General features: G+C 40.4%; 1 protein-coding gene across 1 annotated transcript; it reads right to left on the bottom strand.

Moving 5' to 3' along the window:
- Positions 1-27: 27 nt before the first annotated feature.
- LOC141966386 (acyl-coenzyme A synthetase ACSM4, mitochondrial-like) lies at positions 28-9,788 on the bottom strand. Its single transcript, XM_074919049.1, is given in 13 exon segments — positions 28-903; positions 1,223-1,342; positions 1,946-2,045; positions 2,134-2,261; positions 2,616-2,717; positions 2,916-2,996; positions 3,390-3,513; positions 3,996-4,075; positions 5,585-5,741; positions 6,177-6,320; positions 8,203-8,410; positions 8,913-9,123; positions 9,588-9,788. Coding segments are annotated over 13 exon segments (1,743 nt in total). The 3' UTR covers positions 28-816.
- Between the last annotated feature and the right edge of the window lie 6,331 nt (positions 9,789-16,119).

The following is a 16,119-nucleotide window of genomic DNA, read 5'->3' on the forward strand; positions in this document are numbered from 1 at the left end:
TAGGAAAGAACCTTTTGAGACCAGACATGAAGGCCAGCTGTGAATGTTTATTGATGGCTGATGCTGGTGATCACAATTCAAGACTTATCATACTACGGACACAGATAGGCTCATGGATAGCTTGTGGGGCTTTGCATTTTTTTCCCTTCTATTTCTCACTCATCTGTATGCCTACAGGAACTACAGTTCTTCAGAAGAAACTGCTGAACAGCCACCATCCATTTGTCAAGCCCATGTCTGACACTTCAGTGCTCCCTATGGTGCGGTCTTAAAGATGTCCGCATTCTTTTACTTATGATTTTTCATAATTTGCACTTTCATTCATTGTTAATTAACAACATTCATTGTTAATCCATTAATTCCTAAACTTTGAGGCTTTCAAGATTCATACAAGCAGGGTGCTTAATTTGGATGCATGCAAGATCTATGGCCATTTGTGGAAACTTCATTACATACTATTGTGATTTCCTCATTAATAAGCTTCTTGTGAGTTAAAATATCTTGTCTCAAAGAATGAACAAACTGCTCCTTCACCTGGTAATCACTTGCTTCTACTTGTACTGTAATTCTGAAAAGTGTTAGGGGTTTGGAAGATGTCTTTGCATATGCCTTGCTAAGTAGGCTTGATTTTTGTGTTAAGCAAGAACACAAGCATTTAAAAACCATACAGTTGGAGTTTTTAAACCTTGTGATTATTACACAATCACTGCCTAATGGGTGAAATCCAATGCTATGTTGCTGCTTACAGTTGTAATAGAAAAGCTCCATGATGAATGAAATTGATAGGGGTAGGCTTTTTAAGACTGCTTATGAAAACTAATTCTGTCCCCACTCCTTGTTCCTCAGTTCATGCCGTCTGATTTTCCCAGTGACTGTCTTTGGCAGCTGCTGGACAAATTCAATCTGATTCAAAAAGAGAAAAAGTAAAGTGAGGAGATTTCATTTATAAATTTTTTTTCAGAACAGCATAGGTCTCCATCCTATGTAATTTAAATAAGAATTTGTGACTGGGGAGATAACTAATTTGGGTTTAGATTGTGTTGTATCAGTTTTCCAAAATCTTTAAAATCATACTTGTAATTTTTCTTGCATAGCACATATTTGGGGTTTTTTTTATTTGTTACTGCATTTGAACTGAGCCTAATCTTTGTTTCTAGCCCTCCACGGTTAAAATAGGTGTTTGGGATTTATTTTTTTTTTTAATACACTCTTGTTTACTTGCCTTTCTGGGGTACTTGTATGGAGCAGTGACTTTCTTGACATGAAGTTGCAATTCACAGGCCAGTTTCTTTGGATCTTGTGACTTGAAGGAAGGAGACAAGACTACAAAAGCTTTTACGACCTACAAAGGGAAAATAAAAAATAAATGTAACATTAACTAAACTAGAGCAACCTGACAAATGGGGCAATTAATTGAGAATAAGTGAGTATTGCCTGCAACACAGACTTGCTGTATCACACCTGCACACTGGAGCAAAATTTGCTTTCGCATAAGCAGATATACAATTAGGATGAAAGACTGTTTCTACCTGACATTAGTAAAGGTCCTAAGTAATACATGATAGAATTCTCAAACTCTGCTTCCAAATTTGTAAGAGTTCTGTAAAGGACTGTTTTAAAGTTCTTAGATGCTAGGGCCTTTTCTGTAAACATGTGTTGTTAAAGTAATGAATATTTTCCAGGCAGTGGGTCAAAGTGTTCATCAGTTCTTAACAAATTCATTTTTATATTCAGCATCATGTTTTTTAGGAATCTTAAGGATTACACTTTCATTTAAAAAAAAAAAAAAAGAACATGGGATACAGAAAATGCTGCTCCCTTTGCTTTGGGTAAAGTGATGGAAAAGTTTGTATAGCTATATTAAAAATCTTATAAATTCAGTGGGAGTTGAGGTGGGCTCCATCACAGGAGGCACTGTATGGAGAGGAGAGTGACTGCTAATTACCTCCCCTCTGAGGGGATCTGGGCTGCTGACAACAGCTGACTCAACGACAGCTGGGTGCTGTATCAGGGCACTCTCTATTTCAAATGGTCCGATACGATACCTGGGAAAAAGAAATTAAATGCTTAGTAGGTGAAAAGTATATGGTTATTTTTTAGACATTTCTTGGCATTTTAATGAAATCTACAAACCCAGAAGAGATGATGACATCATCAGATCTCCCCATAAACCATATGTATCCATCTGCATCCATGCTCCCTCTGTCTCCAGTGATATAGAAGTTCCCACGGACTGTGGAAGCAGTTCTCACTGGATCATCCTGTTGAACAAACAAATATTCTATATATTGAGAAGCCTTAAGCTTAGGGATGACTTTGATTTTTTGGACACTACCCATAGTATCTTTCACTGCTTATTTTTTGTCTCAAGAATGTAAGAGCTTATGCTTGCTTCTTCTGGAGGGGAAAACTTATCACAAGGGCAGATACAGAACTGAAGATCACACAATAGGTTTGCAGAAGAATGGTGGAGATAATGGAAATTTTTTAAGTCAGAACACTGTCAAGTCAAGAGCCACAGCTCTTTGGTGTTGTACCTGCTCCTGTTGGTATAAATACATACTAACCATGCTGCAGACCTCAACTGGTTCTCTGAAAACTCACTTTTGTCTTACCACGTATCAAGTGAAAAAATTAAAAGGCCGCTTGGCATCCATTTTGATAGCAATGTCTCCTTCTTTACCAGGAGGCAGAACATGGCCATTTTCATCTATAATCTGCAATAGAAAAGGCAAATGGGTGATTATAACTTCCCATTTTAAGAAAGCTATGTTCTAAAAGTAACCAGCAGCCAACAGCTCAAAAAAGCCTACCCTGAATAGCACTGTATGGTACCAAAAATTGTACGGTATGTTGTACTCTTGTGGCTTACTTCCTGTGAAATCAACAGCAAACGGGAAAGGGGACCACCATACCTGAACATTGTAGGGAGGAGATGCCATTCCCAAGGAACCTGGCTTAACTTTCATTCCTTTCAGATTTGCACATATTATTCCCTGTTGGAAAAGACAACCAGCCAGCCCACGTATTTTTCACTGTCATTCCTGAAGCTATGCCTGTTCTTGTACTATGTCCACTGTTGAGCTAATGTAAGATCAAAATCTTCGATCTGTACAAGCAAAAACATTTGTAAACTTCACTGAGAGTCTTGGCCAAAATGTTCAAGATATTTTACAGCTTAAGTAGTCTTAGAAGCAGTAGCATAACCAAGCTGTAATTCTAAGCAAACCAATAAACCCTCTTGTAGGCAATTGCCACATATTCTAATGTCACCTTTCTTTTTAGTCAAATATATATGGCCAAGTTTCATATTTACCAAAAGGAATGAGATATCTAAGTCCCCTAAGTGACAGCTGAGTTTTAATCCTTTACAAAAAAGCTGAACATACAGTTTCGGTTTGGCCGTAGCCTTCATAGATAGTCAGTCCTGTTTGGCTTTTCCACTGTGCCATCACTTCTGGGTTGAGTGGTTCCCCTCCGCTCAAACAGTGCTTCAGTTTCTTGAATGTGTACCTTCATAGACAGGACATGGCTGAGTATCAGAGGACAGAAAGGGACAAATTCTGCTTGCCCTGATATCTGTATGTCCGACCCCATGACTTCAGGATGCACTGGATCCTCTTAGGGTTAGGGTTGAGAGAAAGCCTAGAGCTCCAGCTGGAGTGGGGCTGGAAAGGGGCTGCCGAAGCGGTGAGTTGCGAAGACACACAGAACTGATGGCAATGCAGCCATGTTTGTGCCTTCAAGGGCCGAATACCAGCCTCTGTATTTACTCTGTAGCGCCGCAAGGCAAAATTTGCTCTAGGTTGGAATGCCTAAGGAGTGGATTTCACCACCTCTCTGCAGTGCTAAGGAAAAGGCTCTTTGTCCAACACAGAATTTCCACCACTCTCAGAGTTTAGGTGGCTGTGAGGGCCTGCAGAAATCACTGTTAAAGAGACAGGCAATAGCTTAAACCGGCATGGCACAGTCACTTGTTAACAGACGCGTGGTACCTGGTGAGGTCATGCTGTACCAGCGTGCAGTAGGCAGTTGGGGTGCTGCACAGAGTGGTCACTGGATATCTGCACAAGGTCTGACAAAAATAAAAGAAGGTTAAACAATATTGTTCTGGGAAAAAACTTGCTAACTATTCCCTTCTATTCCATACTAGTGCACAAATTACAAGACCTAAATGTATTGTAATTACATTGAAAGCAAAGTAATTGCTGCCACTGTCAGTGTTCAGGAAAGATGTTACAGTGCCCCAAATACCAGTGAAGAGGTGATGCATCGATTGTAGTAAATCACTAGTGTACCTAATTTATCCTGATGCTTACTTGAAGCACAAGGACCATTGCTTGGTATGAAACCCTGGCCCTGGAGGCACAGTGGAAGTTTTGCGGGGAACATTGGTAAAGCCCACATCTTGCCCTAGGACAAAGTCAGGCAGCTCAGAATGGAGGCACCTAAAATTACAGGTTTCTTTTGAACATTTTGCTTGAGTCAGTCTTTTATCTAGCTTCACGCTTTCTGAAACAGACTGTTGCAAATCTTTAGACATGCTGCAACTCCCTCAGCTGTCCTGATGAAGGGCCTGACGTGCAAAGCCAAGTCTCATGAGCTCTGACCAAGTTGTGAGTAATGCTGTATTAAAAGGTTATTTTGGACTCCTCCTTTACTGTGACAGAACACAGGACATGGGTGTCTTGCTAGAAAAATAAAGATCTTGGCTGATCCTTTGTTTTCTGATACATGTTTATTTCTCACCCATAACACCAGCAGATAATTCACAGTCACTCAGGTAGAGCTAAGCATTTTTTTTTTTTTTTTTTTTTTTTTAACATCACTTCTGCCTGCAATGAAAATTTGCTCAGAGAGGGGGACAGGTAGCACTAAATAAAATCAGGGGGAAGACCTCTCATTCACCAGCCTTCACTTCAGCCACACCATGGGTAAAGCAGCCTCTAGTATCAAACTTCATTTTGTGCAGAGATGTGAAATCCCATGCACATTCGAAGCAGGTGTTTGCAAGGACAAGAAGAAAATCAAACTAGCAACTACCATTTTAGGAAGGAAATGAAATGAGATCCTCAAATAACCCCCACATATTAGGATGTATACTTTTCCACATAGGTGCTTTGAGCCATTTGGGAACAGCACTCTTCTCTTTGTGTTAGATTAAAACTCAGATTGGCTTGAGAAGCTTGGAAATAATTTCTTTTTAGAACAAGCCAATCTCTCAGCTTCAGTGTTTTCCAGTACTGACTTGGCCTTCCTTAAGGGTCACAGCAGTGTATTTAAAATATTAATTTACATGTAATTCTGCTCATTTTTCACTTTAATAGTGAAATACAGTAGGGGAGAGGTTTAAGTAATACCAGTAACTCCTACTGATAAGAAGCAGCTGGTAATATCCTGTGCCCAAAAGAGTCATGCTGCAAAATCCTTCCTGTATTATATTCCTATTCAAAAAATAATCACCTTGTGGTTATGCCATCTTAAAACAGCTAATCCCAGAAACCTAAGAGCCTTAGTTTTGTGGCCTCTCTGGAAAACAACATGAAATATGAGTAACTGTTTATTGTGAGCATGGTGTTCTTACATTTAAGATTGCTCCTGGATCAAACTGTGGCATGGCATGTACAAAAACACACGTGCCCTGGAACCACGGGCCAAAAACACTCCCAATAGCTGCCTTTACCCAAGCAGTGTCTGACATGTTCCACATGATGTCTGAGGGAGTCAAATTCATCCAGTATCTGTTGAAGACAAAGGGAGCCAATGTAAGGGAGTCTGCAAGTGGAAATTAAGAATGTGAGGGGTGTTTTGTTGGTGTGGTTTAGGGTTCTTTTTTTTTGCTTAGAAAGGCATGGTGAATTTGATCTGAAACTTAAGAGCTCAAATAAATGCCTTTTGCCTGGCCTTTATACTGATGGCAAAGATAAAGAAAATCAAACAATATTGTAACTCATTATTTAGCCTGGATTAACAGGCATGTGGTTCCAAAAATAGAGCCATATACCATATCAAACATGATCCTTGCTTCTTGGGTACAATTCAGCTGAAGAGACCGAAAGAAATGACATGTACATTGTCATTGTGGGAGCCCCATCATCTACTATAATTTATCACATACAAAAACTCTTCTGTTTGCTTCACATTTCGTATCTGTAAAGGCATAATAAGCTGAATACCTTCCACAGAGAAAAACACCCAGACCAAAGCTTCCATAGGAATGTTCAACCATTTTGGGATATCCTGTGGTGCCACTGGTAAAGTAGATTGCCATTGGATCTTGGCTTTTTGTCTTTACGCAGTTATGAACAGCAGGGGCATCCCTTAAAAAAAATGAAAGGATACATGAAACAGTGGCTGGTGATACTCAGCACACTTAGCTTGGGTCCCTAGTGTCAAATATATGCAGGACTGTTTGTATAGCAAGATGTGAGGGATAAGAAACTACTGAGATCCCTTCACTCTTGCATTGCTACTTCTGTATTAAAGTGTTGCTGATCTTGCTCTTTAACTATTATCCATGTCCACCTTTTCCAGAGTAAAAATGCCACCTGGCTCTCTTATTTGTCCCCCTTAACAACCAACAAAAGGCCCAACATCTTGTGTTTGACCAAAGTGCACCCCAGAAAGCCTTTCATCCAGCTTTAATGTGATTAGCTGAGGGAGGACCTGCCATTTCTTTTGGTAGGTGGTCCACTAGTTTATTATCCTTGCCATGTTTGGAAATTATGGGGAGGCTCAAACTGTTGGTCATCTGGCACATGACAGGGAAATATTCCCATGTCTTATTAGGATGAGAAAGCACAACTATTTCTTTTTCTCTGCCAGGACTGATGTTCAAGAAGGTTTTGCTTGGCATGCAATTATTGCCCATGCCTGCAAGGCTGGGCATGGGAAGTGTGTCTCCCCAGGCCAGCCATCTCCCTGTGCTGGCTGGCAAGCAGACAGGCTGTCCAGGAGCCCTCACTCTGGAGCCCCGCAGCTTCTTGGCCAGTTTAGCAGCCTGCTAAGGCAGCCGAGGACATGGGGAGCTGGGGAGTCTGGGCAATTAGCCCACTAGGTAGGCAGGCTGCCAGCGATCTGAGGAGACAGTGAGCCAGGCAGGGCAGCAGCCCGGCACTCTGCGAGCCTGACAGCTGAGCAGCCTTGGAGCCAGACAACCAGCACTTTGCAAGGCAGCCATCCAGGGAAACCAGACAGGCTACCTGCCTGACCGCCAGTGACAGCCTCTGCAGGACTGATGCAGTTCCAGACAATATTTAGGTTTTATCAAATCAATTTTACCCTCTGCCATGGAACTCAGCCATGGAATATTAGCCCAGCATGAAAGACTATTCATCAAACTGACTTGACAATGTTTTAGTAGCTCTGGGAGGTTTGAGAATGCAGTGTTAATGCTTCCTCTGTCTTCTAGTTTAGTGACACTGAAGTGGGCCAATGTTTGAAGGAGGAGTGGGAAATGCAGTGAGACTGTACAGTGAGCTGCACAAGTAGTGCTAGTTCAGACACCTGTGGTTGTGAGAACACATGGTACATCTTATAAAATTCTTGAAGTGACTGAAGAGCTTGGATTCCACCTTGTAAAAATGGTTTTATCTACATAGATGCTTTTAACAAAATATCAGCTGGTAAAAATCACACCCTGGGCCTTAGGCAGATTGCAGCAAGGTATTTGCTTTCCTTCCCCACTCTGCCTCTCCACCCCTTCTACAGTCCCATGCATTGCACTGAAGAGCTGCCTGTTGGGTGCCATTTTAGTAGCTGCTTTTCAGCAGTGAGGCAGGTGGATTCCTAAACATATTAAGTTCATTTTGTAGAGCCCTTTTTTAGCCTTTAGCCTTATTATCATCAATTTTTAGAAATACGGATCAGAATAATTTGTATAGAATATTTTTCTTTGAGCTTTAGAGGTTAAATAGGCCACAGGTGTCAATAAAAGAGACTTTCCTATCCATTTTTCCATATTATTTCATATTCATATATAACAAACCTAGGCATCATAGGACTGCACTTATTTTTTAATTAGCAATTTGGCTATTCCCAAATATTCCCTTTCTTAATAGAAAACAGACTAAATTGCTTTCTATCCCACCCCCTCAAAGCTATGTAGTTTATCTGAGACACAAGTGTGCAACTGTGTTTAAACAACATCAGAATTTTTCCACTAGAGATCACTATGATGGAGTTAAGGTGGAAGGCACTTACTTGAGCAAATCACTGAAGTTCAGCCACTCGGCCCTGCTGCTTTCAGATACAATTAGCTTTGTTTTCAGAAACTGGCACTTGGATGCAACCGACTCCACTGCAGGAGCAAGCACATCAGTTGTAATAATGCCCTTAGCCTTGGAAGCCAGCAATCTATAGCAAATGTCTTGTGCTGTCAGTTGTGTTGTCCCTGGGATGATGATAACACCTGAAAGTGCCATAAAATTGAAAAGTTATTAGGTATTTTTCACTTTCAGTCCTGATTGCTTCATACCTTCTCCTGATTTGTTGAATACCAGCACCATTCAATTCAGAAATGAGAAGAAGCTAAACCAAGTCCAACAAACCTGAACTTGAATACAGATATGCAGATGTGAAGTACGAAACAGCTTCTGGTTCTCTGAGATCCTTTGCCTCAGGCACAGTATAGAGTATAACTTTGGGGCAATAAACACTAGCAGCTTTAACTTAAGTCTGTTGAAGCTAAATCAAACGATTTAACACAATCAACACAATCCAAGAAAGTAAAAGGAAAGTCATGAAGGTAATTCCATCAGTCATAAGAGACTACACCTGTCAGCCCCTTTGATTGTCAAATGTTCAAGCTATGAAGTCAAATAAGAAATGTAATTGTTAAATGAACTGCTAACCAGCTTTTGGTATAGAAGGTAACAAACAATCTACAGATCGTTAGGAATGATACAATTCACCTGTTCGCATACAAGCCACGTACAGCAGCCACCACTCTGGGAGTCGGGGTAGAATCACTAAAACTCGGTCTCCTCTTTGCAGACTGCATGGCCCAGAGAGCACATTGGCCACTTTTTGGGACAGGAAACCCAGCTCTTCAAAGCTCCATTTAATTTCATCTCCTTTTCCATTTATCCACCACAGAGCTGGATTTGATGGTTCCTTTTGTTCCTACACACAATGCAAGGGTAAAAAGCACACTGGTTACTTCTAAGACTCCTGTAGTTCCTTGCACAGTTTTTTGGGATGCTCCAGGCAGTGGAATCTGATAGTGTTACATATTCTAGGGCAGGGATATTAAGCATGTTTTGTTTAAAAGAGCCCTTTTCTAAGGCACATATAAGTTGGTGCATATATCTACCCGATTTGTAATGCTCACAAATTACTTAGAGGCTTTTATGAACCCAGCACTGCACACACGCTGCTGAATCAGAGTCATGGGGACAAACCACAGTGTCCCTTCTGATGCTAAAGCAAATTGCCTTTCATTTATCTGCAATGTAAGATTATGTTAAAATAGAAATAGAGGAGGAAATACTGGTCCCACTGAAGCCAGTGATGGTTTTAGACTTGATTTTGGGGACAGAGACACAGTTTCACTAAAAATACTGAATCTACAAGGTCAGAAATGCTACCTTTTCTATTTGAGACCACTTGTCCAGCACATCACTTGCAAAATTAAAGTACTCAGGTACTTCCTGTTCACACCGACTGATAGCTTCGTAATCTGAGAAATTCAAAGGTGCAAAAGTCTTGTGATACTGGTGGAATAATCTGCAGAGTGTCTGGACGCTCCATGGGGACCGCAACACTTTAAATTCAAGTAAAATCTTCATGGCACAAAAGCAGCTGTATGGGGGCTTTTGGAGATGATAACTGTCAGAACTATTTTTTCATTATTATTTCCCTCCTACAAGAGACAGAAAAATCAATAATAGTAGCATGATGCGCACATTCCCAGAGAGCTGTTGTCTTCAAATGGAACAGGTGTATACAGAGCAGCAAGCCCACCTCTTTATGACATTTTATCCCACCTGTCCTTATGGGTAAACTAGAGGTCTGGTAATCCTTTTAAGTCTCCTGCTTTTTCATCTGTCTACAAGTTTCTCAGAGAATTCCCCTTGGAGCTGACAATTCCTATTCTGGCCAACCAAAGTAGGGGCTTGAAATCATGAACAGCTGGGTGTTTAAAAAAAACCCCAAACCAACCAAACCCAAAACCAACAGTCAAGAACTTGTCAGGACTGGTACCCACTATTCCTACGTTTTAAGTACCACAGCAGTCTCACCCAGTCCTACAAGGCTAGTAGCAAACACAGATTTGGTTGCCGCATGGATGCCATCTTCTGCTCCTGGTTTTTGCCTCAGAATCCAGGATATAACCATCATAACTACCCAAGACCAGGGTAGTTGCTAGCAAGCAGGGGTGAGGAGTCTATGCATTCAGCCAATATGGAAGAAAAGTGACAAACATCCTTATTGTAGCTTTGGTTGCTAAAGCAATAAACGTTAACCAGAAGTATATTCCACATTGCACCACTTTGCCTTCCTTATGTCCAAAGAAAAGATTGTGCCCCCCTGTCCCCCCAGCATTTGCTTTGCATTAGTTGGATAACAAAGTATCATGAATAAGTCAGAAGTGGTTTTCCACATTCTATTACTAATTTGTTTACCAGACTAATGTCTTTGCCACATCTGCATTTGTCCTTAAATATAGAGTCACATTTGGTTTCACAAAATACTATTTGTAGCTGTGTATTACCCTGAAAACACTTTGCAGAAGAGTGAAGTGAATTAGAGCCGTATGTATGAGAACATGGTGCTCAGGATACATTCAGCTTCAGAGACTAAATGATATAGAGTTTTTTTCTTTTTTCATTGTCTGCTTATAACATATTGCTTCTTATCTCATTCCTTAACAGGTCAGTAAAAAAAGCCTGATTCCAGAACTCATGGTTAATCAGTAAAATCTTTGTAGAATTGGCTGTCAGTTTACTTTTTCTTAGCCAGCAATTTCACACTCAAACCTAGATGTTCTTGCCAAAAGAAGCTACTTCTTTAGTCTGCTTGATACAAACCAGAAAACTATTAACTGCTCTCTGGTAGTCTACCCTCCTTCAAAAAAGTGACAATCATGGAAAAAAAAAGGAGTAAACCACAGCAATATATATTTTTACATTAGCAGATAGTATCCTTAATTTTTGAGATGACTAAGTATTTGAACAACTACTAAATAAAAACTAATTTTTCAGGGTGTTTAGGTTGTACTTACCTGGAGATGTTATTTGTGATCAGGTGAGACTTCTTTCAACTCCTCATGTATCTTGCCTAGTACTTAATTGGCAAGTATTGCCTCCTCCTCGTTCACTCTAGTTCTCTGAGCAGTTGTAGCACTTCATTAGTATCACACATCAAATTCCATGGTGGGGATTATTTCTCCCCAAGAGCACAGATTTCATTTCTCCAACTACCTTCTAAAAAAAAGGCACAATCATTGAAAAAGTTCAGAGAAGATGCAAAGAGCACTGAGTATGAATGACTGCATTTCTGGTTCACTGCCTTTGGAGAATGGATAATCCACCATACATTAATATATAACTCTATTCTATGGCACCAATGAGTCTGAAAATGGCAACAGTGGGGCAACTCAGATTCTGGAGTTAAACACAGTATAAGAATTTGCTAATTAAACATACTATAAGAAGTAAACTATTGAATTGGGCATCAGTGTCTTTGCACAAGTCATGTACAACCTCTTTCTCCCTGTCTTCTTGTGGACACAGAGTCATCTCCCCCAACATACTGCTGTAGAGTTCAGTGTTAGCATATGACCCTTCCCATATTGTTAAATGATATTCTGAAAAAGCAGATACTCAAAGCTAAAGTAATTATAGGCTACCTGTCTCTCCTTTTAGCACTTTTTAAAAAGGGCATGCAGCAGATTGCCTTAAGAGACAGTGTTTACTGATGTTAAGGTGATCTGAAAAGAGAATTACCTCATTGTTCTGATCTGACTGCTAGTTAACTGGTTCTCCTTCTTCTCTTACCATTTTTCAACCAAGAATGGGAGCAAGGATAACTATGTCTTAAGGTGCCTGGAAGCCCATGTCTCAGTCAGAGAAATTAAAATGGACAGAACAATGACAACCACATGAAATTCTCAGTGAAACCTGGAGAAAATCACAGCACAGTGCTCAGTTCTTTGAATTTACGCTTCAGGAGCACATACAGTGAGATTCAGAGCAAGAACATTTGGGTCAGGGTTTGAGGAGCTTCACGCCTCTGTAGCAGCACAGTACCTTCCATCTGCTGTCCCTGTGTAGCAGATGACTTCTCCCACTCCTCACTTTACTGTGGCTGTTAGGTGGTTTTCGAGCTGTGTAACACACAGAGCACCATTCTGAAGACACGGTGTTTCTAGTGTATGTACATGAGAGGACATTAAGCCCATCTTCAACCCAGCGTGGAGAGACTAAAATCAATGAGTGAATTGCTCACAAGTTTGCAAGGCAGCCAAACTTGGCCCTTTTCCCAGGGCAGATTCCTAAGAGCACTCAGGGGTTTACAGCAACAACTCTAGTGACATCCCTCTGGCTGCCTACACTGTGCAAATACATTTTGAGACACACAACACAGCTGCTGTTTGGAAATATCATTAACCATTATTTAGTGCTGTAATGATGGGTGATACACACACAGAAGGGACAGGCTAATTTGTCCACAAAGTCCTAGAACAAACAAATAAAAAGTATGACAACCCCCAAACAGTGAGCATACTATGGCTGCCTTCCACCAGCACACATAGAAAAAAACAGTCGACCAGTGATTTTCATCGTGGTAGCAATAAATCCAGAGAAGTTTCTCATTTTCTCACCAAAATGTAACTACCTGCTCCCAGAAAGCAGAATTCAGAGCAGCTGTTGATGTAAATGTAGTAGAGAAGCACACAAGGCAGATGATGGCATTCCTCTCTGGCATGTCTGTTGCTTACTTCAAGTACAACACTTTGGACAGGAGGCAGCCTAAAGACTTCCTCTGTGGAATGAAACTCCAAAGGACTGATTAACACAAAAACCCAAACCACCTCCTTTCAGTCACTTTTGTAATTTTCTTAAAAAAACGTAATGCTCTCAGCATGCAAATACTCCAGAGAGTGGGGTTTATTTTTCATTTGAGATCTAAACCTGCTCCTAAAGAAATCAATTTTCAACTATCCCCTGGTTTCAGTACTGCAAGCTTAGATCCATTTAGATTGATGTAATCTACACGGACACAGCATCTTGTGCATTTGTTTTCTCTTTGTTTTTGACCTCAGGCAATTATGTGCTTTGTAGCTGGAAAGCAAAGCAATATCCATTTCAGAGCTTAAAGGGTATGAAAGAGGCAAGATCCACCTGCAGATCCCTCCTGGCCCAGCCTCTCCTGGGACTTGTGTTTGTTTGCCAGTTAATAACTCAATTAGTTGTCCTGAAAGGTCATCAACAGCTTTATTACACAGCATGTTTGCCATTTTCCCAGGGTCTTGGTACAACAGCAGATGTGCTCACGGGTACTGCATAGTGGGTTTACAGCAGAACCAGGAAATTTTGCGATAAATAACCCCGAGCTTTTTTTGGTTCACTGGTGTTTTGTGCTCCCAGTAAATACAACCTTGGTCACAGAGTTCACCTACTACTTATGTCTTCTGAAGCAAGAATAAAGAGCACACAGGCTGTGCTGTAGCAGTACTGTGTGAGGTGCAAGTGCTACAGAGGGGTAACAAGAAATGTGAGATATGACCTAACAGGGATGATCTAAACCTCCGCTGCACTCATACTCACGTAACTGTGCTTGACTGTTATGGAAATATCTCACAGTCTGAACTGACTACTCAGTCCAGGAAATCCTTGATTATATTTAATCCTGAAACTATACGAGACCCAGCACTGAAGTCTCATCAACAACAATTGTTAAAAAACATTATCACAAGGTAATATTTGACACATAGTTGCATACTTTGTGGCTTTCAGTGATAACAATGCACATGCAAAAATAAAGGCAAAAGCTAAAGGCAAGTCTGATTTCCCTTCTTTTATCATTATTTTCAAAACAGTTTCTCCCACATACACTTAAAATTATAGGGAATATATTGCTTTAGAAACATCCCAAGGCACCAGAACAAAAACTGGTATCTTCTACTCTTATTAAGAATGTTGTCCAGTACCTCTTAAGATGGGTAGGGAACCAGATGTCAGAAGGCAGAAAAGGAGTCCAGGACAAGCATGTTCTTGTCAGGAGTGCAGCAGCACAGCCAAGCTCTTCCCCACTCTTTGTTCCTTAGTTTCTTCCTCTGGATTTTCCCAGAGGTCATCTTTGGTAGTTGTTGAACAAACTCCAACTCATCTGTAAACAGAAATAACAATACTTAGTAGTTTGACACAGCTTCATTCCAAGCTGTGTTCTTTTTCTGTGTCGAGCCTGCAATTTCAGAAGCTATGGGCTCTTTAGAGAATGAAGCAGGCAGGCCGCACATCAGCCCAACAAATCAAAAAGTTACATTTAAGAGAAACAGAGCTCATCAGTTGGGTGATTCAGTAGTTCTTCAAATCCGTAGTGCAGGACAATCACACCACTGAATTTGAGCACAACTTGGACTTCAAAGAGAGCAACTAAGGGGCAGGGCTAGGACTCCTGCCCACACACTGAACAGACATGTTTTGATCCACCTGTTTGTTTCTTCATTTTTTTTTCGTGGTCATTTTGTATCATTACAAAACTGCACTAACATGTTGGTGAGTCTGACTGACCCAATGTATAGACTGAGAAGTCTGTGACTGCAGCAGAGAGGAAACCTCCTGAGCGAGACCCGCCTGCTGTAATGAGCAATTTACACCTCTAGAACAGGTTTCAGGGGAAAATCTAGTCAGATCTGTTTAAATCCCAACATAAACCAGTACCAAGACCCAAGAATCTGTTCCAGGATTATATTTTTAAGACTGCTTTAAAACAATTACTTCCTAAGGTCATAGTAAGATTATATTAAAACAATACTTAAATGTAATAAATAGAATATGTGAACACTCTGATTACTTCACTTCAAAGTGAATTACTTTGCCAAAAAGTACTTACATTTGAAATCTGAGTGTGCTAACAAAGAATCAGATGCTGAAAATGTGACCAGATTACATTTTTCAACATGTTTTTATGATTGCACTTAAAAAATCTAATGCTATTTCTAGTTATACCACTCCAAAAATGGGATTATGTTTAAAATGTCCAACATGTTTTCCTCCTGTTCTGATTGAATCAAGGAAAGAAAAATTAATCTCCAAGAATAAAGCTATTACTCAGAAAAAAGGAAGGGAAATTTAAAACCCTGCATCACAGTTGTTAGAACCCTGTGCAGAAACTGAGGGAAGCCAAAGAGAGACAGTGAAGTCTTTTCTAAAGACTTTTGGTGGCAGCTGGAGCACATCACTGCTTGGTCAGGTGGGGCTCATCCTGCTACTCCTAATGTTCATGCTCAACTCTGAACGCAGATGCCCTGGGGTTCTTTTCAACTATTCTAGATACTCTATCTGTGGAGTTTGATTCCTGCCTCACCTGGAAAGGCTCTAGTACTGTTTACCTCTGCACAGCCTGTTGCCACCAGTAATGAGATGTGAAAATCATGCTGAGATTCCCCCAGACCTGTCGTGCCCTTTGAGCCTGATAATCTGAGACCAGTGCAAACTGTGACAACTCTGCTGAGGAACTTGACAGGCTATTGATTGTTGGCAGCTGAGTCTTTCGCTAACACTACAGTATTCAAACCCCCTGTTACTGTAACATCCAAGCATTATCTTTCTCTGTTCAGTAATTCAAAATGTCTAGAAATATTTAATATTTTATATCTGTATTTGATTTGTAAAAAATGATTCTCTTGTTCAAAATAATTAGGATAAATTTATGTTCATAGACACAATTTGATTAGGTGAAGGAACATTTAATTTCCCTGTACGTAATCACAGTGAAATCTAATATAGATTCATCTGTAGTTTCAATGTAAGAAGACAGTATCAGATCCTATCAGGGTAGGCCTATGATGTTCAGCTGAACAGTGTTTACTTACGTAGTTAGGATGGGGTCAGATTTTCAATGTTACATTTCAAAACCTAATTAAAAGAGGTTCCAGGAGAATAAAAAAGC

Source organism: Athene noctua, chromosome 15, assembly GCF_965140245.1.
Source record: "Athene noctua chromosome 15, bAthNoc1.hap1.1, whole genome shotgun sequence".
In the NCBI taxonomy this organism is placed as follows: Eukaryota; Metazoa; Chordata; class Aves; order Strigiformes; family Strigidae; genus Athene; species Athene noctua.